Raw genomic sequence first — 25030 nt, forward strand, 5'->3', positions numbered from 1 at the left:
TTACTGAACAGTAACAGAACTCATATTTTTGCATATTTAGTACTGGCTGATGTGATTGGCGTTTTCAAACTACTGCTGCTTAACCTGTTAGCAGCAGTGGCTTTGGTCTCTGCCTGTGAGATGGACTGTGTGGCTGCGTCGTGTCAGCTTTACTGAGCGCAGTTTGTTGCAATCGTGACAAATGTCACAAGAACGGAGTGACTGGAACAAAACAGCCTGTTTTCTAGAACGTGGCTTAATTTCAGATACCATGCTATACTCCTGTACAGTGGAAATAAGAAAAAGCTTAGCCTTTCTAAGGGACACTTTAATTGAGATGCTTAGTGACAGAAATTAAAGTAAATCAAGATACCTTGATTGTGTAGTAGTCAGAAGAGAACACACCTGTATATAATGGTTGTGTAAGTGATTAAGTATCTGTCTTCTGTCTCGGAAGGACCTGTGTTACTCAACCTAAAGGCTACTCCCAGCAGTGAAAACTCAGCACACAGGTACTTCTGGAAGGCAGCTCACTGAGGAAGGGGACCCCAGTGGCCCCATGAAGGGTGAAGAGGGAACTGTCATCTAAAGGGAAGTGATAGCCACTGGTGAGAGGAAGACTTCCAAGTCCTAAGGCATGATACTTCATCCCATTTATACTAAGCCGGCAGCTGTCAAGAAAGCAGTTGCGAAGAAGTGCAGTGACTTAGGCCAGTCCCTGAGTTGTAAGAAAGCGGAAGTAGATGTCTGTGCTCTGAGTGCTGGATTTCTTCAGTGGGGGTAGGAGCAGCTTTTCTTGTTCCTGGACTCTGTGTCCTGGCCTGACAAAGCAAAAGCAAGGCAGCCAGGGTGTTTCCTTGTTGTCCTGAAAATGCTCAAGGACAGCTGCAAGATGCTGCATGTATCCTTTGCATTTCTGTGGCTGGTAGTGGCAGTGGGTGCTAACAGGAGTTGCTGCCCTGCTGGGACCCTTATAGCCCCTTGGAAGGGGTTAGGGGAGATGCCAGAGAAAAGGTAAACAGAACAGAAGCAGCACCCCTTTCTCTGTCTCGTGGTGATGGAGTGATGGGTATTTGTCGCATTAGGCTGAAGGTTCAAAGTCTACGTAGAAGCACTCGAGTAGTGAATGCCTGAGGAGAGAACAAAGGCACCCTGCTTGGAGGAAAGACACAGGCTTCTTGTGACAAGCAGTTTAGAGTCTGAGCCTTACGAAAAGATTGCCTTTGTGCCTCCTATAGTGCCGCTACTTTCAGCAGCACGGTGCCTGTTGGGTTCACCTCCACGCTCAGGTAGGACACCCAGCTGTAAACCCCCCAGTCCCTGCTGGCTGGCAGGACCTGCCGGACAGAGCATGCTGGGTTGCAGGCCACTCCATTGCCGAGGAAGGCGAGGGAGAAGGTGAAGTTCTGGGGTCCCCCAATCTCCTGCTGGTTCAGCACCGCCACTGCATAGGCTTGGCCAGACAGGGGCCGCTCCCACAGCTCAAAGTTGTTGTCCTGCCAAGGAGAAAATAAACCCAGGGCTTACATTAGCGAAGGCAGATCTGATGGTCTTAGTGCCTGTCTGTTTAAGCAAGCTTCAGGAACAAGCGGGCTCACTGGCCTTCTGTTCTCAAACCCTGAGCACGCCTCTGCACCCCGCAATGTCCCCAGTGTCCCCTTTCTGAGGAGGCTGGCTGCCTGCCTGTGCCCCGCACCTCCAGTAGGGTCCTGCTGTACCTTGGTGATTTGGTATCCCTGCTTGCCCAGTGGATCCTGGTTGATGGCGATCACCTCTTTGTTCTGGAGCAGCCACTTGGCTTCAGGGCTAATGTGCCGCAAGTCGTTGGACATGAAGAGGGGAGCTGCCATGATAGCCCACATTGCCATCTGAGTCACCGCCTGGTCCCAGCTCAGCCCAAAGTTTCCAATCACCAGCTGTGACAAGAAAACAAAAATGCCCGGTAACACTGCCTGCCAAGGAGAAAGTGGGCCACCAACCTGAAACCTTGGTAAATGACAGGATGCTGAGGGTGGGACCCCTGTTTGGGGACTGGTTAGATCGGCTGAGTGCCAGGAGCAGGAGCAGCTGGTTGGGAAAGGCATGGCATGACCAGTGTGGCAATTCAGGATGAACCACTGGTGGAGGTAAAGAAGGACACTTAACTAACTAGGCAGCATTTAAGAATCTGCTTTCAGATGTAGCTGTTCCCTCCTTGCAATGCTGGCACCCAGCTGGGCGCCCAGGATTTTTCCCTCTGTTGGGAGATCAGCACTACAGAGACTGTTGCCCACTGCCACGCCTGTGTTCTCAGCTGGCACTGTGTGTAGAGGCTGTATTACACAGCCACAGTGCTTCCTCTGGCTCTGGTTCTTTCCAGCCAGGGACCATCTCATCACGTTCCCGATCCTAGAGCCCCATCAGAGCCCTTCCTCTCAATGTTTCTCCCTCCCCATCCTTCTCAGCCTACAGCTGAGGAAAGGCTTTTTGCTGGCGCTGCAATGGAGGTGGGCATTGCTCTACTTGCCATGTCAGGATCATTCCAGCCCCCTGGCCCAGCTATCTTCACAATGCTGTCCTGGTGAAGTGCTGTCCAGCCCAAGATATTCTTGATGCTGGTCCAGGAATCGTAGACATCAAAAAAGTTCCTCCAGTGATTGCAGTACTGTTTGATCTCTGTGTAATTGGGCTGCCAAAACAGTGAATGTGGTTAGCCAGAGAGCCTGGCTGTACAAGAACAAGACTGTATACAAGGCTAGACTGGATCAGGGATAATTTAGGGATGATCTAGTGCATGGTGGCTCCCTAGGACGCCTTGTGCCCAGTAACGCCAGTCTGCCATGCTCCAGACAGCACTACTGCTTCCCTTGGGAGAATAGTTCTGGCCACCTAGTTCTGACAGAAGATTCCTTTGAGTGCTATTTTACTGAAGGTGTGATGGGGCCAGTGGGATTAAACTGTGACATCCCAGTAATTACTGCCACTTCTTGGGTTTACACCCTTCAGTGACTAATGGATTTAACTACCAGTGGGAGGGAATGGCAGCATCCTGTTCTGGTGGCACAGGAGAAGCCAGCTATGGGTGGAGAGCAACGTGTTGGTCATGGACCCTGGCTGGCAGAAATCTGTCGGTAAACAACGTGGAGAATTCCTATTACATAGGCTGTCCTAAAGTCTCTCTCCTGGTCCCCAGCGGTGACTGTAAGGCTGAGTCTGCAGCACTCTGCATCCGGAAGGAATAACACTGAATTATTGGCTAGCTGTGTGCATTGCCAACGTTTTGTTGCTTAGTTCCTTGGAGACAGAGAGCAGATGGATGCTGCTGTGTTCCTTGGCACGCTCCACCTGGGCTGTGCCTTCATGCTGCAGGATCCTACTGAATTCTCTTCAGCAGAGTAATGACTCGCCTCAGGTTTACTTCAGGGCTCTAGAGGGAAAAAGCGGTTTTCCTCCACCTTACAGTTTTGTTCTGTCAGACCAGAGAGCAACAAGTTTCTCAGGAGGCTGTTTTGCAGTCTTAATGCTTTTCTGTTCTTCCCACTTTCAGCCCCAGGAAAGCCTTGAGAAACACTCCTTACCTGCTGCATGGGCCTCAGGTAGAAAGGCCACTCACAGGAGTATACAATGCTCCTTCCAGTCTTGTTCAGGGCCAGAGACATGCGCCTGTAACCTAAAGGAAGAGGACAGAGGTTACATGATCTCCTTGGTCAAACAGAAGAACTAATCCAATGTCACAGGTTCAGGTTTCAGTTCAGCTCTTGCAAAACCAAGAATAAACACGTGCTCGTGGCTGAAAGGCCACAGGGAGGGCAGGGGAGCTTATAGTCTGCAGCCAGTCTCCTGCCTCCCAAGGACAGGCGAGCTTCTTCACAGCTCTGCTACAGGTGATGGGCAGGCTTGTTGCCCCCAGGCTGTTGATCTCTTTGTGTGTACAGCCACGGGAGGAGGTTGTGGTTTTGCTGTGGCATTTTTTCCTCGAGATACCTGGGAAATACAAGTTGGTATCTATCAAGCTGCTGGGTAGAGCTTTACTGGTAGTGTTGCAGGAGTATGTTCTTATTGAGGCATTTGCACCATGTAGACCAGGCAGGAATGTAAAAGCACTAGCTTTGTCCTGTTCTTGTCCCCAGACAGCCCTGTTAACTCCCTTTTAATCACCAGAGAAGGAACAAAAAGTTTTCTCTCTTCCCCTGGAACTGCTTCAGTACAACTGGATTGTGTCTGGGTTACACGTATGATCCAGCGAGAGCTTTCAGCTCAGCTGTCACGTACGGTGCTGAGCTGTGCTCCTGACTGCGGCAGCTGGCATATGCCCCACCGGCTGGCTTCCACACGATTGTCACTTGGGCAGGTTCTCCCCACCAGGCAGAGCCAGGACTGTGTGCAGGATTCCTGCTGCCAAAGGCAGTGGTGCTGACCGTGCCAGCAGTGAGTGCCCAGTCAAGAGAAAACCGCCTTCTGAGTTGCACCATTCTTCCCACAGATCTGGTCCTGTGGCACTGGGATTTGCTTGTGCTTGCAGGGAGTCTGTAGCCGAGCCCCCTTGGCACAGTGAGCTACTGAGCTTTCAGCTGCTGACTTGCCAGCCTGTGTGCAAGTGACTTCTGAACAGGGGTTTACACTGACGTGATTTAAAGTGAAAACCCCAGCAGGATTTTCATGCCAGAATTCCCTTCATTTTTTTCTGTTAAAAGCCCCGATAACTGCCCTTTTTACTAGCTGCGCTAGCTTCAGGCTGATCTGTGTTGACATGGGCTCACCAAAGGAATTAAAGGTTAAGTGTGTGAAACGCCTTGAGCTCTCCAGTAAAGGTGCTGCAGAAGGGCAGAGCCTCTGCCAGGTTCAGAGCTGAGGCAGCAGTCTGCACAGAGAGCCCCCAGAGTACGCAGTCGATGTTCCTGTGCTCAGCAAGACGTGGTCTCTGGTGTGAGCAAGCTGCTTTTTCGAGCTGTGCACAGCATTTAAAGCTCCAGGAGGCTGAGCAGGTAGAAAACACTTGGGCCAGCAACACTCACTACCTTGGGCTTGGAGCAGAGTCTCATACCCGCTTTGTAAGCAGATCCATTAAATGAGTATGCTCAGGGAAAAGCAGCTCCCTGGAGCGCACGCTGGGCCTGGAATCGCCGCTGCCTGCAGCTCCCGCCCCGTGGCGCAGCGCTGCCCTCGAGCCTGTGCCTACCTTCTGCCAGCAGCTCCAGCGTGTCCGAGTTGCAGCCGTCAAACTTCAGCAGGTCCACGCCCCAGGAGGCGAACGTTTGGGCGTCCAGGTCGTAGTGATTGTAACTGCCAGGGAACCCGGCGCACGTTTTGTTCCCGACATCACCGTAGATTCCCAGCTTCAGCCCCCTGGAGTGGACCTGCACTTGCAGACAGACAGACAGACAGACAGAGAGCTGGGGATGGGGCAGCAGGAAGCGGAGCTGGCCCGGCAAGCGAACCCAAACCTGTCTCTGGCAGGCAGGGCCTGAACTCAGCAGGCACCCGGCTGTCCCCACCCGGCCTGCCCCCGGCCCCCAGAGTGGCTGCAGGTCGGGTCCCAGGCTGCCGCCGCGGCCCCGCGCTGCGGCGGGTGGCACTCACGTAGTCGGCCAGCTTGCGGATCCCGCTGGGGAACCGTTTCGGGTCAGCCTGGAGCCGGCCGCGCTCATCCCGCGCCGGGGCCATCCAGCAGTCGTCGATGCAGACGAACTCGTAGCCCGCGTCCCTCCAGCCCTCGGTGGCCATCACGTCGGCCATCTCTGCGAAGAGCTGCTCGCTGGGCACGGGGAGGCGGCGCGACCAGGACGGAAAGCGGAGAACGTGGCAGCCCGGTTGCTAGCACCGACACCGCAACCGGGCCGGCCGGGAGCGCGGCACCGGCCTGCGGGGAAGGACCCGGCACGGGGGCCGGCCTGGCGCTCTGCCCCGGCGTGGGGAGCGGACACCTGGGGCAGGGCCGCAGAGCATCGCACGGGGGCCGGCCGGCCCCGACCCGACACCCGCAGTGCCCGTGCCTGGGCTGCCCTGGCGCCGGCATCCCCCACCCCACCGCCCCGGGCCCCGGGGCACCCCCGCCCTCCCGCCGCCGGTACCTGACGCAGCGGCGCGGGTCGGTGGCGCAATCGGTGCCGCAGAGGAAGCGCTCCCAGTGCAGCCAGCCCATCGGCGGCGTCCGCGCCAGCCCGTTGTCCAGCGCCAGCGCCGCCGCCATGGCCGCTGCCGCCAGAGCCCAGCGCAGAGCCCGCCGTGCCGCCATGACCGCCGCCGAGCCGACGGCGCTCTGGCCGGCCAATCACTGCGCGGCGCCCGCCACCCTCGGCCAATCCCCGGTGGCGAGCTGCGCCGCGGCCCGCCCTCTGCCCGTCAGCTGGGCGAGGCGGGAGGGGACAAGGCGGCGGTGGGGGCGGGCTGCCCGCCCCGCGGGCTCCGGCGGACGCGTGGCAGGGCCGGCCTTCCCCGGCTGCTGCACCGAGGCGCTTGTGAGGGGCCGGGGGACTGCGCCCGGGCTGGGAACCTGTGCGGGCCCCTTCCCCCTGCCGCCGGGCCCGGCCCTGCGGCGGCGCGGCCCCGGGCTCAGGGCCGCGGGAGCTGCCCGCAGTGGGCCTGCGGCGTCAGCGCTGCCCGCGGGAGCACGGGCTCCTGTGGAAGGGGGATTGCCCCCACGGGCCCGGGGCTTGGTTTCGGCTCCGTTCTTCAGCCCTGGCTCGGAACCTGGTGGAGCAGGTCCTGGCGGAGCCCTCAGGCAGCTCCTTCCCCCTGCACGCTGTCCCCTCTGCCGCTGCTGCCCTCGTAACCCACCCGGGTCCCTCCAGCCCTCAGCTGTACGCCGGGTCCGTCTGCCTCGCTGTGCCCGTTACGCTGGGCGCTGCCGCTCCTGGACTGCGGCAGCTGGCCCAGCGTCAGTGGAGGAGGACGGGTTCGGTGCCACGGCGCTTCTCCAGACAGCACCTTGGGGCCCGCCTTCCGGCTGCGTGGGGCGCTGGGGGCACAGGGCTCTCCGCTGTGCTGCGGGGCTGGCGGGGTCTCTGCCGTGAGCTCGGGGTGTTTCCTGGTACTGCAGGCTGGGAGGTGAGGAGGCGGGCAGGGTGTCTGCAGAGCCTGGCTCTCGCCTTGCAGGGATCTGAGGAGCAGAGCGAAGCCTGGGCTGGATCTAGCGCTGGCGAGAGGGCGATGCAGAGCGTGGGGTATGGCTGGGCTGTTCGCTGCCACTCTGCCTGCTCGTGGGGATCTCTGAGGGGCTGGGCCTGGCACGTCTCTGCCTGGGGTACCTGTGCCCATCCAGATATTTGCACTCAAAGACTGTGGTCTCCGAACAAGTTCAGCCATGAGAATAAGTCACAGTCACTGGACATCGCCCTGTTTGCACCAGTAAATCAGCTTGACTGGGGGGTGAGAGGAGAACCTCTGGGAAGGGGCAATGCTGGTGTCAGCAAGGACCCAGAGAGCTGTAAGGGGTACCTGCATCCCAGTCAGTGTCTCTGAGCCCCAGCTTTAAGCCCTGGTTTTGCCAGAGTCGCACAGCCGTGAGCACTGCTGGGCCTCGTGCTGCTGGAGGTAATCTGCCCTGGCAGCACGTGTGGCCTGCCGGGGAGGCATGGAAGCTCTTGCTGCCAAGGCAGCAGTGGGAAGCGAGGAGCCGATTCTTCCCAGCTGTACATCTCGCCCAGGGCTGGACCAGCCCTTGCGGCCCCGCTGGGGCTCCCCTCGTGGGATGTGCCACAGCAGGAGGAGGGGAGCAGGATGGGACCAGTGCAGGACCAGGGCCGCTGCAGCGCTGGGCTCTGGGTGCCACTGGTGCATGGGGCCAGCGAGCCATCTCGCTAGGTGTCCTCCGATCCCTGCTCTGGTGCATCCAGGAAACAAAAGCTCTTCAGAGCCCGTGGTTTGATAATTGCTCCTTGTTTCAGTGCCGGGGTCCTCCCACTGCCCCTTGAGCGGCTGAAGCGCAGAGGCTTCTCAACGTCGGACAAAACAAGCCACTTTAGGGACTGGAAAACCTCATCGCTTTGTTTTTTCTTGTGCAAAGCTGCAGCCCAGAGCCAGGCAGTTATCCCGTATTCCCAGGGCTTGGGATTGCTGCAGAGCTTATCCATGCTTGTCACCGGGCTCCAGCCCTCCCTCGCTGCCCCTTTCCGGGTGTCCCGCCTGCCCCTGGGAGTACCTGGCGCACTCCCCCTCCTTGGGCTGGGGGACAACGGGGCGCCCCGTGGCCTGTGTGTGATGGCTGGCCTCCCCTGGGCAGTTCAGGCTGATTCCCAAAGCGATGCTGGGGGGCTGGCTGGGGGTGTGGGGTTTGGCAGGGCGCTGGCAAAGCCCCCCTGAGTGGGCAGCAGTGCTGGGCTGTGGTGTGATACTGGAGCTTAGATGGCAGGGGCCAAAGTGCCCCTTGGCTCCTGGGGCTCACCTGTGCGGGGGCAGGGCTGGCAGAACTGTGCTGAGGGCTGGGGTGCCAACACAGCCACGCTGCCCGAGCACCCTGAGCCTGTACGACCTTCCCTGTGGCCCCTCCCAGGGCCGGCCGCAGCGGGTCTGCAGTCCTGCAACAGCACCGTGCAGCCTGGCGTGGCCGGATCTTAGCAGGGAGCTGCCAGTCCTGGTGCTTTCCTCGTGCCTTGGTTTTCCCATCTGTAAGGAGCAGCCCTGGCCCACTCAGGGCTGGCTGGCTGTTACTGGAGCTTTGGAGCTTGATACTGTCTTTAAAACAATCCATGCCTGGGCAACGTGCGAAGGCTGCTGAGCGTTGGGAGCCTCAGCAGGGCTGTCACCTGTTCTTGCTGCACTCAACTCACCTGGTTCTAAACCCACTGTCCCGAACAGCATGGGACATGGTGTCCATCTGGGCAGGGTGGTTTGCTAAACCTCTGGCAGCTGACGCTGCTCCAAGGCCGCTGCAGGCTGTAGGTGCGGGCAGGAGGCCCTGGTGAGGGAGCAGGGGAGGAAGGGAAGGGTCGGTGCCCCAATGGCACCATGCGCAGCAGCAGAGTGCGGCTCCAGCAGGATCAGGCCCTCTGTGATGGCAGAGTGGGGGCCTGACTGGCATGCTGTCGCAGCGCCTGGCCAAGGACATGTTTCCTCAGCCCCATGCAGGACTCCCAGGGAGTGCTTGGGGCTGGTGAGGGGCAATGCTGCCCCAAACCTGTGTGTGTCCATGGCTGCCTGGCCCTCGGCACGCTGTTGGGCAGGCTGACAGGGAGCTGCCAGTGCTGATGATGCTCATTTTACTGTCTGGGAATCCTGTTAACTCAGTATAACTCCACTAACTTCCATTTAAACCAGCAATTAACTTGGCTATGGCTGTTGGTCCTGTGCCCACTGCTGCTTCCTGTGGTGGCTGGGATGCATCCCCCAATGCACAGTTTCGGAGGGGAATGGAAAACCTACTCCATCGGAAGGCCGTGGGCTTTGCTGGGGGATGGAGCCACGTCCCAGAGCTGGGCCCTGGCCACGCTGCAATCTGCAGGAGGGCATGGGGCTTAGCAGCCCCAGCCTGGGTTCTGCTGCTGTCCCCAAGGTGTGAGGGACCCGCTGGAGCTGTGTGCTGGAGGGCAGTGACAGCCCTGCAGCTGTGTGGGTGTCCCAGCGGCTCCCAGTCCAAACTGGGCTGCTGGGAGGACCAAGGGTAGGGGCTGAGTACTGCTCCTGACCCTGAAACTGCTCCCAGGGACACCCGAACCACAAGGCTTTGCGGGGCCGTGGGGCAGCTTTTGCTAGAGCAGTGCCAGCAGCGAGACACAGCCCCCCTGATGCGTCCAGCGCGTGGGACCTGGGGGTTTAGCCTAGGAAGAGTGTGTTGGGTTATCACCATTTTCATTCTTCCAGGACGTGCCGGTTCCCGGAGCTGTGTGGCTGAGGGCTGACCGCAGCGTTTGTCTCCAAACAGATGCTGTGTGCCCAGACCTGACATTTGACAAGAGAGAGAAAGGAGAGCAGGGAGTGAAGAAACTAGGGCACTGCTCTCGAGTGAAGCAGCTCCCGGCTCTGCCATTAGCTGCATCCTCTCTGGGTTTGGGGTGGGGGCAGGAGCAAGACCTCGGGGGGATTTGGTTTATCCCATGTGAAGAACAACCCAAGTACCAAACCAGCGTGGGTGCACCTCGCTTTCTCTCCTCCCTGCTGCAGAAGACCCTGATGGGGCCGGGCAGGCGACGGGGCTGCGAGGTACCAACAGAGCTGGTCTGTGAAACTTGGCCAGGAGGACAGAGGGAGATTGATGTTTGCTTGGGCGCTCGGCCCTCAGCTGTGGGCTCTGCCTGCCCCCGCGCCAGCTGGGGACAAAAGCGCTGGCCCCGGGTGGCACTGTATGGCTGGCGTAAGCCCCCCAGGACAGCTGGCAGCTCTGTAAGGCTGGCGCCTGCCCAGCGAGCCGGCGCGAGGGCGCCGTGTGGGAAGGCTCAGCCATCGGGGTACTCACCCGTGTTCGGGTGTCTGAGCTCCACCGTAGAGCCGGAGCCCCCTCCGCCCCACATCTGCCCAGTCTTGGGTCCTGTCCCCTGGCCACGCCTGGATGGGGTGGAAAGGAGCTGGGGTGGCAGCAGGGAGCACCCCACAGAGCTGAGGGGAAAGGGGAGGGATGGGGTTTGGGGCTGGGAGCTCACAGGGGGGCTCCCGCCCAACCCTGCTGACATCTTCCACATGGGAGATAAAGCCTGACAGTCACCACCAATTGTGTCAGAAAAATCACCCATGGAAGTAAGGATATCAGGTGTATATATATATACACATATATATATATATGGGTGTAATTGCAGGTCACGGCTCCTGTCACCACAGGGCTGTTTTGTCCTCATCCCCATGTCCCTCCCACACACGGGGGGCCCCACTGGAAGCTGGAGCTGGCTGCAGGGTCCTTGGCAGAGACGAACCCCCAGCACACCACTGAAAATCCCAGAAAGGTTTTATTTGTGTAGGAAGATCGATGCTGTTTAAAAACCCACCACTACTAGAGGGTGGCTTGGCCGCCCAGCACCTGCGGGTGCTGCCTGCGTGCTGGCACCTCCTCATTTGGCGCTGCCTCGGTGGCCGGGTGCTAGGTGAGCTGAGGAGACAAGGTGCACCTCTTCCTCTGCCTCCAAACAGGCCCTCCCCAAAAACAAGTCTTGAAAGCCTGGCCTGGACACACGGTGGGGCCCTGTGGTGACCCCCACTGTGGGGAAGGCATGCACGGTGGTGGTGGGATGGACCTGGCTCGGCCCATCCTGGTGGGTCCCGGCTGTGCCCTGGGGCCAGTTCTCCTCCACTTGCCCCATCTGTGTCGTGGGTGCGTGCGGCTGAGCACTCTGTGGGGGTTGGGGGGCTGGGCAGGGGGTGTGGGGTGTGGGGCTTTGCTCCCAGTGAGTCATGCAAGGGAGAGGGTGATGCATGCCGGGCCAGGGGCCATGGCAGGGGGTTCTGCCCAGGTCTGGTACCAGCAGACAGTGCTGGCCTCCCACCCACGTGCCCCTGCCCTGCAGGCTCCCTTTTGCCATGACAAGGTGGGTCACCGGGGCCTTGCCATGCCATGGTGACACCACAGCCTCCAAGGAAAGGGGCGAATCCTGTTTCCACCCTGCCCTGCCTGCAAGACCCTGGGCCCTCTCCTGTGCCCGGGGTCATGTGGGGACAGACCGCGCTGGGCTGCGAGCCCCTCCGGGCTGGCTGTGAGCAGGGGAAAAGGAGAGCATCAACACATTTCTCTCTGTAGGACCTACATAAACATCACCTACTGCTTTTATTTCCTGTTAACCACAGAGGATATCCAGGTCTGGAGGGCTGGAAGCCTTGCTGAGCTTGTCCTGTTGAGGTTTTGGATGCTCTCCTCTCCAGTTGAGGAGAAGCAGGGGTGAACCTGTCTGGGGGACGCCATGCCCGGACACCAGGGTGGGGAGAAAGCTGGGGAATGGGGTGGTTTTCACCTCCAGCTGTGCTGGCACTGTGGTGCCGTGGGAACGCAGCAGTCTGGGGATGCCACCACTCACTCTGCTCCTCCAAAGGGATCGGCCAGGCTGGCCCCACTACTTTCATCCCGAAAAATGTTCCTCAGAAGACGGGCTGTGGGCCCTACCTGAAGGGCCATCTGTGCCCCTTCGCTGTCAGCGGGGCCGGGCTCACCTGCTGTCTGCCCCAGGGCTAGTGTTTCCTTGGCAGAAGCAGAGCCTCCTGCCCAGTGTCCCGGCCACAGTCCTGCCCGTGACCGTGGGCATCATGGGCAGTTCCGGGCTCTGCAGGGAGGGGAGCATCCCCGCCCCGCTGCTTTGCTGTGCATTGGAGCTGGCTGGGGGCTGCAGGGGCCCTGTCTGTTGCTGGGCTGGGGCTACAGGGCCATAACCAGCACCCCACACAGTCTGGGCGCAGGCAGGGGTGCTGCCTGCTGTTTTCTGCAGCAAAGCTCTGGGCTAGGAGAGGAGAGAGGACTGCAGCCTCTCACCTGGCTGCTTGTGGCCCACGGCTCAGTGACGCAGCCTAGAGAAGCAGCAGCCCAGCATGGAAGGTGCGGAGAGGCAGAGGGCGTTTGGCTACAAGGTTGTGTTCCCTGGCCACAAGCTGTGCAGCACCCTAAAGTACCTGGGACTCCCCTGTGCCATGGCAGTGCAGCATCCCAGGGTACCTGGGGGTCCCCCAGCAGCACAGCATCCCTGGGTACCCGTGGGTGACACCATGCAGGAGGCAGGAGGGGTCCCTCTCTCCAGCTGACTGTGGGGACCTGGGGTTGCTGATCCCCTCCCTCGGTGCCCCAGCACCTGAAGGGGCATGGGGGCTGCCACGTGTCCGGGCTCTGAGACCCATCCCAGCTGTGCCACTGCTCCAGGACAGAGGGAAACTTGGTTCTGGCTCAGCTTGTGGCATCCAGGTGCACTGGGGGGGTCAGACCGAGAGGCAGCCATGCTTTTCCAGGTCTCAGGGCACCAAGTGGATGTCCTCCGAGCGCAGCACTTTGTAGACAACCCAGTAGAAGATATTGAAGACCAGGAAGGTGAAGGGGAAGACTGCTCGGGAAATGGTGTCAATGCGCTTGGCCCGATCGCCGTAGCACCTGCGGAGGCTCTCCCCTTCCCGCAGCAGCATGCCAGCTGGGGGGGAGCTGTAGATGCCGGGGCCCTCCCCAGCCCCATCCTTCGGCTGCAGGCAGTGGCCCAGCCCGTAGCCTCGCAAGTAGAAGCGGCTCTCACGGATGAGCTCTTCCTCCTGGCGAAGGGAAAGGCTGTCAGCTGGGGCACTCTGTGGGTGCCGATACTGCAGGGTGAGCAGGCGCTTGTGGCCGCATGTCCCATACACCACCCCCCGCCCCGGGTGATAAGGTCAGGTAAGTGCCCGGCGCAAGGTTAGGTGCTTTCTCAGAAAGCCCGAAGCATGCAGGCAAACTCAGGGGCCCGACAGGCAGAGGCAGGCAGCGGTGTGCGTGGGGTGTGGGGGCAAGCACCGACCTGGTCATCCTGCACAGGTTTCAAGGGCAAAGCCAAGGGCCAACCCGACCCTGGCAGCCTAACACTGATCCCCACTGGCCTCCTCCCAGCTCCAGCTCGGGAGCTTGGGAAGCCCGGCTCTCTGGCAGCCGGAGGGATGGGGGTGAGCCTGGACGGGGAGGGAGACGGGCACATAGGGATGCAGGGGATGCAGGCTGCATGGGGGTGCAGGGCACAGAGTGCACTGGGGTGCAGGGAGCTCGGGGGTGCAGGCACTACTGTGGCAGCTGTGTTTGCTGCGGGATGGAAGCATGCCTGTGCCAGTGAATGGGGAGGGCAGGCAGCTCGCTGGGGCAGAGTTGGGCAGGGATGCAGGAGCACGGGTACTGTCAGGGCTTGCAGGCCTCTCCATCGCTCCAAGGGCCCAGACCCACATCTCTCCCCATGGCTGCTTGGCGGGGGCTGCTCGGTGCAGCGGAGGAGGAAGGCTGAGTGAGCTGGACTCCTTGCTGGTCTCTTTGCCCTTGCTCACCCCATCTCCCCCCATGCTGGAGGGGGCTGCAGGGCGGGCAGCGTGCCCATCGGGCTGCATGCCACTGATCAAACCTGCAAAAGTGCAGTGAGAGCCGGGCGCCTGCCCTCACCCTGGGGTTGCAGCCCACAGCCATGGTGGGTGGCACAGCCCAGCTCACCGAGCAGCCCCTCGGGTGCTGGCCAGCGGTGCCCGTGCTCCTCCCCACCGACAGCTGTGCACCGCCAGCAACTCCCCTTGTCCTGCTTTTTACCCTTGGGTGCAGCTGTGTGTGCAAAGATTTGGCAAGGGACCAGCACGTGCAAGCCTGGGCTGCACATCTGGCTTCTCGCTGAGCGCCTGGGCCACTCCTTTGGTCTCTGTGTCTCATCCCCCCTCTGCCCCACCGGTGCCACATCTGGCTGCGGTGGGTCTCTCCTTGCAGGGCGTGCTGCAGCCCAGCCCCTCGCCTCATGCCATGCTCACACGCAGCCCGGTGCCAGATCCCAAAGGCCATCTCCGACCGGCACTGCCCTCAAAACGTGGAGAGCAGCCTCCTCGCTGAGGTCAGCCTGCACAGGCGCTCAGCCGGCAAGGGAGCTCTCATGCGGAGAGCCTGCACCCCGGCATCTTTATTTAACTCAGCAATCCGCCGGCTAAGCAAGATTTCTCAATGCGAAGAGCAGCATGGCTCAAATTGCTGCGATTCGTTCTCATTTGCAGCGGAATTTTATTCCCTGCCCCAGGCTGAACACCTGCGGCTGCCCCAGGTGATGCAGTGGGGGGAGCCGGGTTGCCCTGTGTGCCCCCGGGGCAGCAGCTATCCCCCCAGCCCAGGGTGCCAGCAGGCCCAGCCAGGGCATTTGGGGGAGGAGAAGGCAGACTGGGGGTGCTGGTCCTCCCGGCTGGGTCCCTCTGGGCATCGGCAGTCCCAAGGCACTTACTGGGGGCTGAGGCTGGGTGCAGGGAGCTCCCTGGCCGCGGCTTTGTGGGGTCTGTGGGACCGATTTGCTGTCAGGCTGCGGCACCCGGGCTGTGCTGCATCAGGATACGCTGGCCCTGGAGCTGTGGGCAGCAGGGTTCTGCTCCAGTCTCTGACCAAGCAGCAACCCGGGCGGTTCCTGGCTGCACCCAGTGCCTAGCCAGCAGCACCCCGGGGTGGCTCTGCAGCCTCCGCCTCAGGGCAGCTGCACTTTGGTCTGTTTTAAGCCGGCAGACGGTTCCTGGGTTCGGCAGAGCCCCTGCCCTCCTTGCCCTAGTTGGGTGGGTGCTCCAGGGGCCGGTGCTCAGGGGCTGTGAAAGGCAGGGAGAAAGCGAGCGTGGTGGGGGAGCCGGGAAGCCTCTCCCGGCGTCCGAGGCCTGATGATGGCGGAGGGGAGGCTGGGGGCAGGCCAGCTGGGCGGACAGGCGAGGCTGTACCAGGCGTGATCTCCTCCCTGGAGCTGCGGTCGTCCCCCAGCATCTCCCTGCCAGCCTGAGAGCCTGCCCTGCCGCACTGCTCCTCACACCTCGAGCTGCAAAGTCCCCATGTGCCCTGAGCAACTGCCCACGCTGGAGTGACTGCAAGCAGCCGCGAGTGCCCCAAAGCTGCCTGCGCCAGGAAAGCCAGGCAGGGAGAGCCCTCACCCTGCCACAGGTGTGGGCACGGCCTGGGGAGCTGGGCAGCAGCCCAGGAACAGCCGTCGGTCTGTCCCATCACTCAGCCGTTGGCAAAGGGGGCTGCGCTGCTCCTGCTTTGCGGAAGGGGAAACTGAGGCACGGAGCAGGGCTGTCTCTGCTGCATTGCCGTCCCTCGCTCAAAACTTTTTTCAGCCCAGGGAGCGGCAGCTCCACCTTATGGGCACATGCTCTGTGCAAATACATCACTGCCCTGCTTCTTTCAGGGACCCTTGCTGGTCCCCGGGGCCAGCTCCTGGGGGGCTCGGTTTGGGAAGGTGGGGTGAGGCTGGCTAGGGGTGCGCTGCGCTGCAGTGCGCGGGGGGCTGCCAGAGGGTCCAGCTTTCCCCGGGAGCTGGAGAGCTGGAGAGAGCTGGCCGCCGGGCCAGCCGCTCAGCTGCCGCAGCGACTCCAGGCTGGCCGTCCCTCTGCTCAGGCCATTTTGGCATCCGACAGTGCGCACCAAATAGAAACAGGGCAGTGGGTGACCAGTGGCTTCGCCCTGGCCCCAGAGACAGTGGCTCTGGCCACCGGGATGGGCACGGCAGGGGGATGGGGGCTCCAAATGGGGGCCAAAGCCCCCCTAGCAGTGACCAGGCACCGGGACCCGTCTTCAGCATGTGCCGCAGGGATTCGGCTGCACAGGGCACTGCGAGCCTGCGTGGTCTGTGCGCGTGCTCATGTTTTCCACGGAGGTCTGGTGCCTCGCGGTGCACTCGCAGCAAGAAAAAGAGTGGGCAGCCGCCTGCCTTCCCTGAGCACCTCACAGGCCTGACGCCTGCGCCGACGGGCTGACAGAGGGGAGGGCTGTCCCGCCAGCGTGGGACCCTGCCTCTCCAGGCCCTGCTGCACTCCTGTCTGCAGCCCATACCCTGTCCCCAAGTGCCACCATGTCCCCTTGGTGCTTCACCACCCTGACACAGCAGCGAGCCCCTGCCACTGCTGTGGCACAGCGAGGAGCCCAGGTTTGGGGCTGCAGAAAAGGGGAAAGGCCATTTCCCCAACCTTCGTTGTTCATTTTTCTGCTTTCTTAGAGGAAGCTGAGCCCAAAGATGTCCCGGCAGGAGGAGGATGGCACCCTAGGCATGCTTGCGCTGGCAGGGCCTGGGGCACCCATAGGTGCTGTGCACTGTGCTGCTGAGGAAGGCAGAAGGACTGCGATGTCCATGGGTCCCTGATGTGCTGGAGGGGCCGGCTGCGAGCCCCAGGCAGTGGGACACAGCCCAGCGCCGAGCCCTGCCCCAGCGACTGCTGAGGAACGGGCCCTGCAGCCCCGGCGTGTCCCCTTGGCAGCTGAGGACAGGCAGGCATCATGACAGCGGTGGCGGGAGGGACTCACCATCCTCTGCCGCCGCTGGCGCCGGCGCAGGCGCACGAACTCCTTATGTTGGCGGGAGACGAAGTTGACGGCTGCGTACTCCAACAAGGCAGCAAAGACGAAGACCAGGCACACAGCCATCCAGATGTCGATGGCCTTCACATAGGAGACCTGTGAGGGCAAGACGGGGCTCAGGGACCTGCTGCCCCCACCTCGCTCATCCCCCCCACTGCCAGCTTTGCCACGCTGCCGAGGGGCACAGGAGCCCTCTCAGCTGGGACACAGAGGCCAGCGCTCGCCCGGCCGAGCAGTGCCGTGTCCCGCTTCGGCAGATGGGGTGCCCCAGCCAGCTGGCTACAGAGCCAGCCATCCCCAAGGCAAGGCTGCCCCTGCCCCTGGGGCACTGCGGGCAGCGGGCACCCCGGGTGCCCCCGGCAGGCTGCATCACGGGAGTCCAGCATGGAGCCAGCACTGACCTTGGGCAGGGAGGCACGGGAGCCGGCGCTCTGCGTGGTCATGGTGAGCACAGTGGTGATGCCCAAGCCCACCCGGGCCGGTGCCGCGTCCATGTTGATCCAGAAGGAGATCCAGGAGAGGATGACGATGAGCAGGCTGGGGATGTACATCTGGATCAGGTAGTAACCCATCTGCCTCTCCAGGTGGAACTTCACCTCAATGCAGGTGAACTTGCCTGTGGGGAAAGACAACTCCGATGGGTGAGAGGGACCCCTGGGCCATCGCAGAGGGGTGGCAGTGGATCCCTGGGGTGCTCACCTGTGTTGTAGTGCTTGGTGCAATAGCCCAGGTCCTTCTCATCCCTGAGAATGAACTGTGGGAGCGTCAAGCCCTCTGCCACCTGCACAGCCTCCTGCTCCTCAAGCCACTCGAAGATGAGGTCATTCATGGTGTAGCCAACTGGCGAAGGCAGAGGGAGCCATGGGACAGGGGGGACACGCACCCCATTCATCCCCACGCTGGACGACTGCTCCTTCCTGCTCACCTCGCAGAAGCAGGGAGATGCCAGCCTTTGGGATGGGACGGGATGGGATGGGATGGGATGGCATGGCATGGCATGGCATGGCATGGCATGGCATTGGGGGGTCAAGCACAGCTTGAACCCAGCTAGGTACTCACAACTCTCCAGCTGCATGGTGCATGTCTGGATGTCCATGGGGAAGTTCTTGAGGTCCATGGGGCAGGACAGGATCAGCGTCAGCCTGGACAAGGCAGAGGAAGGGAGGGGGTTGCTGGGGGCTGGGGCAGTGGGAGGGAAGAGCTGCCCCACGGGAGGCAAGAGGAAAGATTTTCCTCTGCACTCGGGCACTGCACCAGAGGAGAAGGGTCCTACCTAATGCTGTAGAGCACGTTGCCATTCTTGAAGATGCGCAGCAGCTTGTTGTCGGTGGTGACCTCATGGAAATTGGCCCCTTTCTCATTGGCGAAGAACAAGTCTGGCTTCCAGATGGAGTCGAGCATGGAGGGGTCGAGGTCGAGGGAGTCGTCGGGGTACTCACGGTAAGCCAGGCGGGGGTCATTCCACTGCTGCCGCAGGAAGATGTTCACCCGGTAGTCCTGGGACAGAGGGCACTGCATCAGCTGGGAGCACCCCACGGTGCCCCGGGGAGGAGCAGGAGGAGATGGAGGAGGAGGTGGAAGGGGGTCTCTTGGTCAAGGCTCAGGCCTGCAGGTGTTGCCCGCCTGACACTAACCATGCATAGGGCAGGGGCAGCTCAGGAGCTTTCCCATGCTGTTGGCAGCCAGGGGAAATTAAAAAGCCAAAGCCACAGCAGCCGAGAGGAGAAGGAGGAGCAGTAGCTGCTGCCTGCAGCATTCCTCACAGGGCTCTGTGGCGCGGGGCGGGGGTTGATGTGACAGTTGATAGTATTAAGGCTTTGCAGAAGCACAAATAGGAAATTTTTAGCCCTGGGGCTTCCTCAGAGGAGTTCCTCATGCACCCAGGGAGGCTGGGGATGGCAGAGACACAGAGCTTGCTTGTGTTGTAGGGCACCCACCAAGACTGCGAACAGCACGGAGCTACCACCGGCTGCCTCGCTCTGACCCTTCAGGGTGTTTCTCCCAGCTCTGGCACGGGAACGTGGCCCACACAGCCGAGCCCTGGTTAATGGACCCCAGAAGAGCCACAGCCATTTGCTATGGCTCTGCATGTCCCCTCCCCACTGTGGTGCCAGGGCCAGCTCTGGAGAAGGGCTCGCAGGAGCCCCATATGCACAGCCACTGGCTCGGGCACCAGGACCCGCATGCTCCCTGGCAGAGCCACCGCCAGCCCCCAGGCACTGGGAGAGGAGCCTGTCATGCTGGTGAAACCCTCACCATGGTGGTCTCGGTGACGGAGCCGAAGCTGTTGATGAAGATGTTGCATGTCACGTTGACGGGCGGACCTGGAAAACAGCGTGAAGCCTCCTCTCGCTGCCAGCCGGGGAGACACGTGCACCGCCCAGGCACACGTGGGGATGCCAGCTCCTGCACGCGCTGCGTAGATGAATGCGGACAAGCACCCCTCTGCCTGCTGGGGTCACCCCCTTAGCGAGTCGGGGCGAGCCCCAGCTCACCCTGCAAGCACGGCAGCCGCCTGCCCTGTCAGGCAAAGCAGGCACAGGCGGGGTGGCTGTGATCACAGGTGCAGCCTGGACTCCGGGGACGGTGTCAGGACAGAGGGATGTGGGTCGGCATCCTGCCCCCAAACCCATACCTGCCCATTCCCTGGTTTTGGGCAGCCATAAGCATGGGTCGCTGCCAGGTTTGGGATCCTCATGTCCTCCCCTTACCTTTGAAGTTGGGTCGAATCCGGGCGTCATACCCTGATGTTCGTCCCATAAGCTTGTCCAGGAAATCAGAGGGTGACATGGGCTGGGACGACCTTCGGGAAGCAGCTTTCATCTCCTCCCGCCCTGAGACCAGCCTGCGGGGCAGAGGAGCCAGGTTAGTTGCTTGCTGGCATCAGGGGTCTGCAGGCACCTTTCGGCACCCCGCGAGGATTGCCAGCTGCAGGGGAAGCGGCTGTGCCCGCGCCGCATCCGCTCCAGTGCCGAGTCAGCGCACTGACCCCGGGACCCCCTCCTCCTGCCGCTGTGATCCCAGTGGCTTCCCCCTCGCCTGCCACAGCCAGAGTGCCACCTGCCCGCCTTCTGCCTGTCCCCCTGCCAGCCGTGTCCCCTGGCATGGCGTCCAGCACTGGGTGCCTCCCGGCTCCAGGGCTGCAGCAGGGACAGAGCGCAGTGGCAATGGCCTCCTGCACGGCAGCCGGGCTCGGTGATGGTGCTGGATGGGGAAAGTGGGGAGCGTCCCCCCCAGCTCCCATCACCAGCACCGTTTGAGCTGCTGAGCAAACATCCGCACCCTGCCTGGCACCGACTCACGGCTTGTGGAGCTGGAGGGACACAGCAGCCCCTCCGAGCTGTGGGCTGGCCTGGCGTGAGCGACGAGGTGCCCAGGAGCACAGCTGGGGTTGTGACACCTTGCCAGGCGCCAAGACGACGTGGCAGGAGAGGAGCAGCAAAGCCACCTCCGCACCAGCCGTGGCACCGAGCTGACACGAGCTCTCTCACACAGCGCTTCAGCGATGATGGAGACTTATTTAAACTGACCTTGGAAGGGATATTTTTGTGAACGCATCCTAGCCTGCCAGTTTCTCTCCTTCCATCAGTCCATAATGATCATTTCAAGGAAAAACGCGAGAGACGTTCGCTCACCACATCGCCAGGCATGTGGCTGTGATGAGGTGAGTTAACCGGAGACCTCCGGACACAAAGGGAGCTTTGAGCATGCTGCTGGTGCTGCTGCATGCTGCCTCATAACTCCGCCAGGTCCATGCCCAGGTGGGTCCCACTCCTGCTCGGAGCTACAACCCCGTTATCACAAGCAGAGGATGATGCTGGGAGCTGGGACTCCCTGGGGTGCTTGTTCCTACCAACACACCTTGTTCCTATCTCCTCTCAGGGGAGCAGGATTCATCCTGGAGGGGCATATGAGCATCCTTGCCAGGAGAAATGGCCACAACAGCCACCCCAAAATAATCCAGTGGGCAGGGTTTCCCTGAACTGGACATGGGCAGCAGAGAGTACCCGAGACTGGTCCTGGCCCACAGCAAAAGGCTGGGAGAAATTCCCCCTCCTGGAGCTGCCTTAGAGAGGTGCGCCTTTGGGAGGGGGCTGCGAGGGGCCAGGGTGACAAGAAGTTGAGTCAGGCCTCCACCTGCCACGTAGCTGTGAACCACGTCCGCCTCCGCTGAAGAGGAGGATGAGGGTTCTCCCCGGAGCACGTGGGAGGAAGGCTCCCTTGGCGCCCCGGCCGCTAGCTCCTTGCAGATCTCAGCTCACCGGCTGAGCAATGGTGGATCTGCAGCCCCAGTGACGCTCGGACCTTGGGGACTGCAGGGAGTGCAGAACCGGCCCCGGTGCAGCCACCTCCAGTGGCATCGCTGGCAGGCACAGCCTCTGGGCCCTGGCTCTTCTCGAGGTTTGGCTGCAGCTCCCCAGTTCGGACCCCGCCTGCTCCGGGGGGCTCTGCTACTGACCTGGCCCCAGCTCTGCGGGGCCCTGGAGCTCAGCACCCCCGTGGAGCGAGGGGATGGTGAGGCTGGAAAAAACACTCACCTCTGCCCAAAAATGCCACCCCAAGACAAGCAGTTTCCACATGCGAAGTGGTGACATTTTGATGCAACTTCCCCCCTCCCCACCACAAAAGCTGCGGTTGCCCCCCACGCTGCTCCAGCCGCACCGGCCCAGTGGTGGGAGGGGGAGGGGGGGAGGGAGCAGGCTCAGCCCAGGGGCACTGCAGCCCCCCAACCCCTCCCCGCCTGGCCTGCTCTCCCCTGCGTCCCGCCTTGTCCCAGGCAGTACCTGAGGTGGACGGAGAGGCAAAAAGGGACCAGGGGGCTTCGGATTTTCCACCCAAGTGGACCAAGAGTTGTTCCTGCACCCACGGGACCTGGGGCGCCCACCGGCCTGGGCCACCCAGGAGCTGGGTCAGGGACTGTCACAAGCCCCCTCCGAACACTCTGAGCCACGAAAGGGTCTGGGCATTGCAGGGGATTTGCAGCACGGGGGAGGGAGCTGGCCCCTTCTCCCACCACGGCAAGGGTGCCCACCTGGCCCGGGGGACCATCAGGGACCCACTACTGTGGGGCAGGGGCTGCTGGGGACAGGCAGAGCCTGGCTGTGTGAGGCCAGGGTTGGAGGGGGAAGGTCTGGCGGGTCCCTGGGGTGCTGGGTCAGGGTGTCGGGGAACGGGGCGGGGGGGCAAGGCCAGCTTTGGGGGAGCTCCGGCGGCCAGCGGGGCGTTCCGGCTGGGGGCTGGCAGGGTTCTGGCTGAGGGGAGCAGCTCTAGGAGAGAGGTCCGGCTCGGGGGTGGGGGTGCGGGTCCGGGGGCTGCTCCGGGTCTGGGGAGGGATGGATGCCCGGGTCCCTCGGGAGAGATCCGTCTCCGAGAGGGTGTGATGCCCGGGTCCCGGGCATGAACGCGGGTCCCGGCGGGGGGAAACGCGGGTCCCGGGCGGGAACGCGGGTCCCGGCGGGGGGAAACGCGGGTCTCGGGGGATGGGGGTGCCGGGGGAGGGGGTGCCGGGGGAGCGGTGCGGCGAGCAGCAGCCCCCCGGCCGCGCAGCGCCGAGCCCCCGCGCCGTGCGCTCACCTGAGCGGGCCGCGCCGGGGCAGGAGGCAGCCGAGGAGGAGGAGGAGGAGGCAGGCGAGGGCGCCGGCCCGGAGCGCACCCATCCCGCCGCAGCCCGCAGCCCCGCCGCAGCCCGCAGCCCCGCCGCCCCGGGCGCACGGGCATGACCCGGCCGGCGGCGGCCCCGCTCCCGCTCCCGCCGCTCCGGGGGCCCGGTCCCGCTCCTCATAGTCCGGGCGGGCGGGAGCCCCGCCGCGGGGTGGGCGCCGGCCGGCTGCGGGCCCCGGGAGCCGGGCGGAGCCTGACCCGGCCGCGGCGGGGAGGAGGCGGGCAGCGAGGAGCCCCCCGCCGCCGTGCCCGCCCCTTCCCTGCCGCCGCCCTCGGGGAGCTGCGCCGCGCCCGTCGCGGCTGTGCGGGAGCCCGCAGCCCCCGCGGGGGCTCCTCGGCGCGGCGGGGGGGGGGGGGGGGGGGGCAGCTCCCTGCGGGGGTCGCGGGACGCTCCGGGGTTCAGGGGTGCGGCGGGGCCGGGAGCCGTGCGGGGGCCGAGGGGGGGGCCTGGAGGTGCGGGGCACAGCCGGACGCCTTGCCCCCGCCGCCCGGCCTGGGCGCGCCTGTCCCGGGCTGGGACTCAGCCCCGCTGCCGGGACCCCCGCGCTTGCCTCTCCCGGAGGCTGTGGGTGTCGGTCCCGGCCCTCTGCAGGGGCAGGGGAGGCTGGGCGGCCGTGCCTGCCCGGTGCGAGGGCCGCCGCGGCTGCCGGGGAGGGGGAAACCGCGGCAGGGGGAGGGGGGCTGTGTTCACCGGGGCAGCGCAGGCAGGGCTGGGACTATGCTCGGCTGCCTCTGCCCTGGCCCCTGGGGCCGCCTGGACGAGCCACGGAGTCGCCTCTGGTGCTAAGCAATCTGTGATTAATTTGCGAGGAAGCGAATAGTATTAAAAGAAGAGAAAAGCCCAGAATAAATGATTCCCGGCGGATATGTCATTCAGGTTTCCGTTCACCCTACTGTGGCTGGCTCATCTCGTTTATTTGCATTCGTTACAGTTTGGTAATGACTAGGAGCCGCCGTACGAAGCCATCGCTATAGGGGTCCAGAGGAGGATCGCAGCAGAGGAGGAGGGGAGTGTGGTACCCCCAGCAACCACTCTCCCCAGGGCAAGTGCGAGGCTCGGGTCTGTGCCGGCTTGTCCTCGACAGAAAGCCAGGGCAGGATCTCAAGAGCTACCCACGGAGTTCGCTGTAGGGAGGCAGCGGGAGTGAGGGCTGGCTGTGTGACGCCAAGACCAGGGCGCCTTGTCCAGTGCAGGGGAGAGCACAGCAGGCTGTGCGCAGCGGGCACTTAGCTGCAGGGTAGAGTGCAGGAGCCCCCGTCCCCACTCATCGGCTCTCCCAGCACTGGGAGCTGGGAGAAGTCTCCTCCTATTACCATTGCCATTAATGTTTATGGGGCCGTGGTGCTGGGAGGCAGAAGGCAGGATCTGGAGCCCTGGGCCGTGGAGTAAATGCATGACGTGTGACAGCTCCTCTTCCAGAGACTGTCCGAGATAAGTGGACCTGACACCGTCAGGAGGAGGGGAGCCAGCCGCATCCTCTCTGCCTTCGGGGGAAACTGAGGCACTCGCACGGCATGCCTGCACCTATGCCTGCATCCGCTGAGGGGGCCGGGGATGGTAGGAGTGGCTGCGGACCCGGTTCTGCAGGCGGCCATGAGCATAGGCTTTGAAGATAATGAGCTACAAGCCTTGGCTGCATGTGCTGTGGTCAGCAGGGCACCGGGGCCAAGCTAACGAGGCCCTTGGAGAGGCCAGCGAAGCAAATGCGGCAACACGGCTCCGTGACAGCAGGGCTGCCGGCGGACAGTGCGTCCGTAGCCCTCCTACCTGCCTTGCAGCTCTGCAGGCAGCCAGGGCTGCGAGGAGTGAAGCGGTGCTGAAAATAAGCTCTGAGAAAATGAAGGCAGCAAGCATCCCATTGGGAAGGCGAAGGCGACGCTGATTTGTTGCTGGCCGGGTCGGGGAGAAGGAGCAGGAGCTGCAAAAGCAGAGCCTGGCCATGCCTGAGGGACCCCAGGCACTGTGCCGCATCCCAGCCAGGGGATTTTTGGGAGTGACAAGAACGGGCTTCTCCTCCATGTTCCTCAATTGGAGCATGAGGTGTGTTTTTCTGTGAACAGCAAAGGTGCCAGCCAGCAGGCAGCTGCCAGTGATGGGCTCCCGGAGGCAGGCATCCACTGCACCCACTGCCGGGCTGCCCTGCGGCTGCTCTCCCTGGGGGCAGCCAGGCCGGGGGGGCAAGGAGCGCACTCTGACCCCGGGTGTGGGCAGTGGCTGCCAGCCTGGTGCAGTCCCCAGGGCTGGCACTGGCAGGGCCCTCTCTGGGGACCCTGCTGCCCCGAAGCCGTCCCTGTCACAGTGCCAGCCTCTGCTAGCAGAAGAGACGCAGGCAGCAGAGGCTGGGGTTGCTAACATAGGGAGGAAAACGTGAGATCTTTTTTCCCGTTTCCCTCTGCTATCTCTGAGCCCGCGTCAAACTGTTCCCCTGGGGCCAGAATCTCACCCGCCGCAAATCTGCCTGGATCCAGAGCCTGGAGGAGGGCTGTGCCAAC

General features: G+C 62.5%; 2 protein-coding genes across 4 annotated transcripts; both read right to left on the reverse strand.

Annotated features, from left to right (window-relative positions):
• Window positions 1-295: 295 nt before the first annotated feature.
• Window positions 296-6188, reverse strand: GLA (galactosidase alpha). Its single transcript, XM_075435412.1, has 7 exons — window positions 6030-6188; window positions 5539-5713; window positions 5138-5315; window positions 3537-3628; window positions 2486-2647; window positions 1698-1895; window positions 296-1475 (listed from the first exon to the last, which is right to left on the reverse strand). Exons 1-7 carry the CDS (start codon window positions 6146-6148, stop codon window positions 1212-1214), a joined length of 1188 nt encoding a protein of 395 aa, XP_075291527.1. The 5' UTR covers window positions 6149-6188; the 3' UTR covers window positions 296-1211.
• A 5426-nt stretch (window positions 6189-11614) lies between these two features.
• On the reverse strand, window positions 11615-22549 carry LOC104329526 (glycine receptor alpha 4). Of its 3 annotated transcripts, XM_075435842.1 has the most exons (11): window positions 22451-22549; window positions 19588-19721; window positions 19133-19200; window positions 18150-18373; window positions 17936-18018; window positions 17576-17716; window positions 17278-17492; window positions 16823-16972; window positions 15862-15922; window positions 15247-15259; window positions 11615-13129 (listed from the first exon to the last, which is right to left on the reverse strand). In XM_075435842.1, exons 1-11 carry the CDS (start codon window positions 22531-22533, stop codon window positions 12811-12813), a joined length of 1491 nt encoding a protein of 496 aa, XP_075291957.1. In that variant the 5' UTR covers window positions 22534-22549; the 3' UTR covers window positions 11615-12810. The 3 variants fall into 3 exon arrangements, with proteins under 3 accessions (XP_075291957.1, XP_075291955.1, XP_075291956.1); XM_075435840.1 differs by lacking the exons at window positions 15247-15259; window positions 15862-15922 and having other exon boundaries at window positions 11615-13098; XM_075435841.1 differs by lacking the exons at window positions 11615-13129; window positions 15247-15259; window positions 15862-15922 and adding an exon at window positions 14593-15120.
• Between the last annotated feature and the right edge of the window lie 2481 nt (window positions 22550-25030).

The sequence above is a fragment of the Opisthocomus hoazin genome, chromosome 14 (genome assembly GCF_030867145.1).
Source record: "Opisthocomus hoazin isolate bOpiHoa1 chromosome 14, bOpiHoa1.hap1, whole genome shotgun sequence".
Lineage (NCBI taxonomy): Eukaryota > Metazoa > Chordata > Aves > Opisthocomiformes > Opisthocomidae > Opisthocomus > Opisthocomus hoazin.

Excerpts from the sequence above, each read along its gene's own strand:
- GLA (XM_075435412.1), bottom strand. The coding sequence starts at position 6,148 with ATGGCGGCGGCGCTGGCGCTGGACAACGGGCTGGCGCGGACGCCGCCG. Across the intron at positions 3,629-5,137 it reads GCTGGAGCTGCTGGCAGAAG|GTTACAGGCGCATGTCTCTG; the intron begins GTAGGCACAGGC and ends CTCTTCCTTTAG. Across the intron at positions 1,476-1,697 it reads AGGGATACCAAATCACCAAG|GACAACAACTTTGAGCTGTG; the intron begins GTACAGCAGGAC and ends TCTCCTTGGCAG.
- LOC104329526 (XM_075435842.1), bottom strand. The coding sequence starts at position 22,533 with ATGGGTGCGCTCCGGGCCGGCGCCCTCGCCTGCCTCCTCCTCCTCCTC. Across the intron at positions 19,201-19,587 it reads GATTCGACCCAACTTCAAAG|GTCCGCCCGTCAACGTGACA; the intron begins GTAAGGGGAGGA and ends GCTGTTTTCCAG. Across the intron at positions 16,973-17,277 it reads CCCGTGCCTCCCTGCCCAAG|GTCTCCTATGTGAAGGCCAT; the intron begins GTCAGTGCTGGC and ends TTGCCCTCACAG.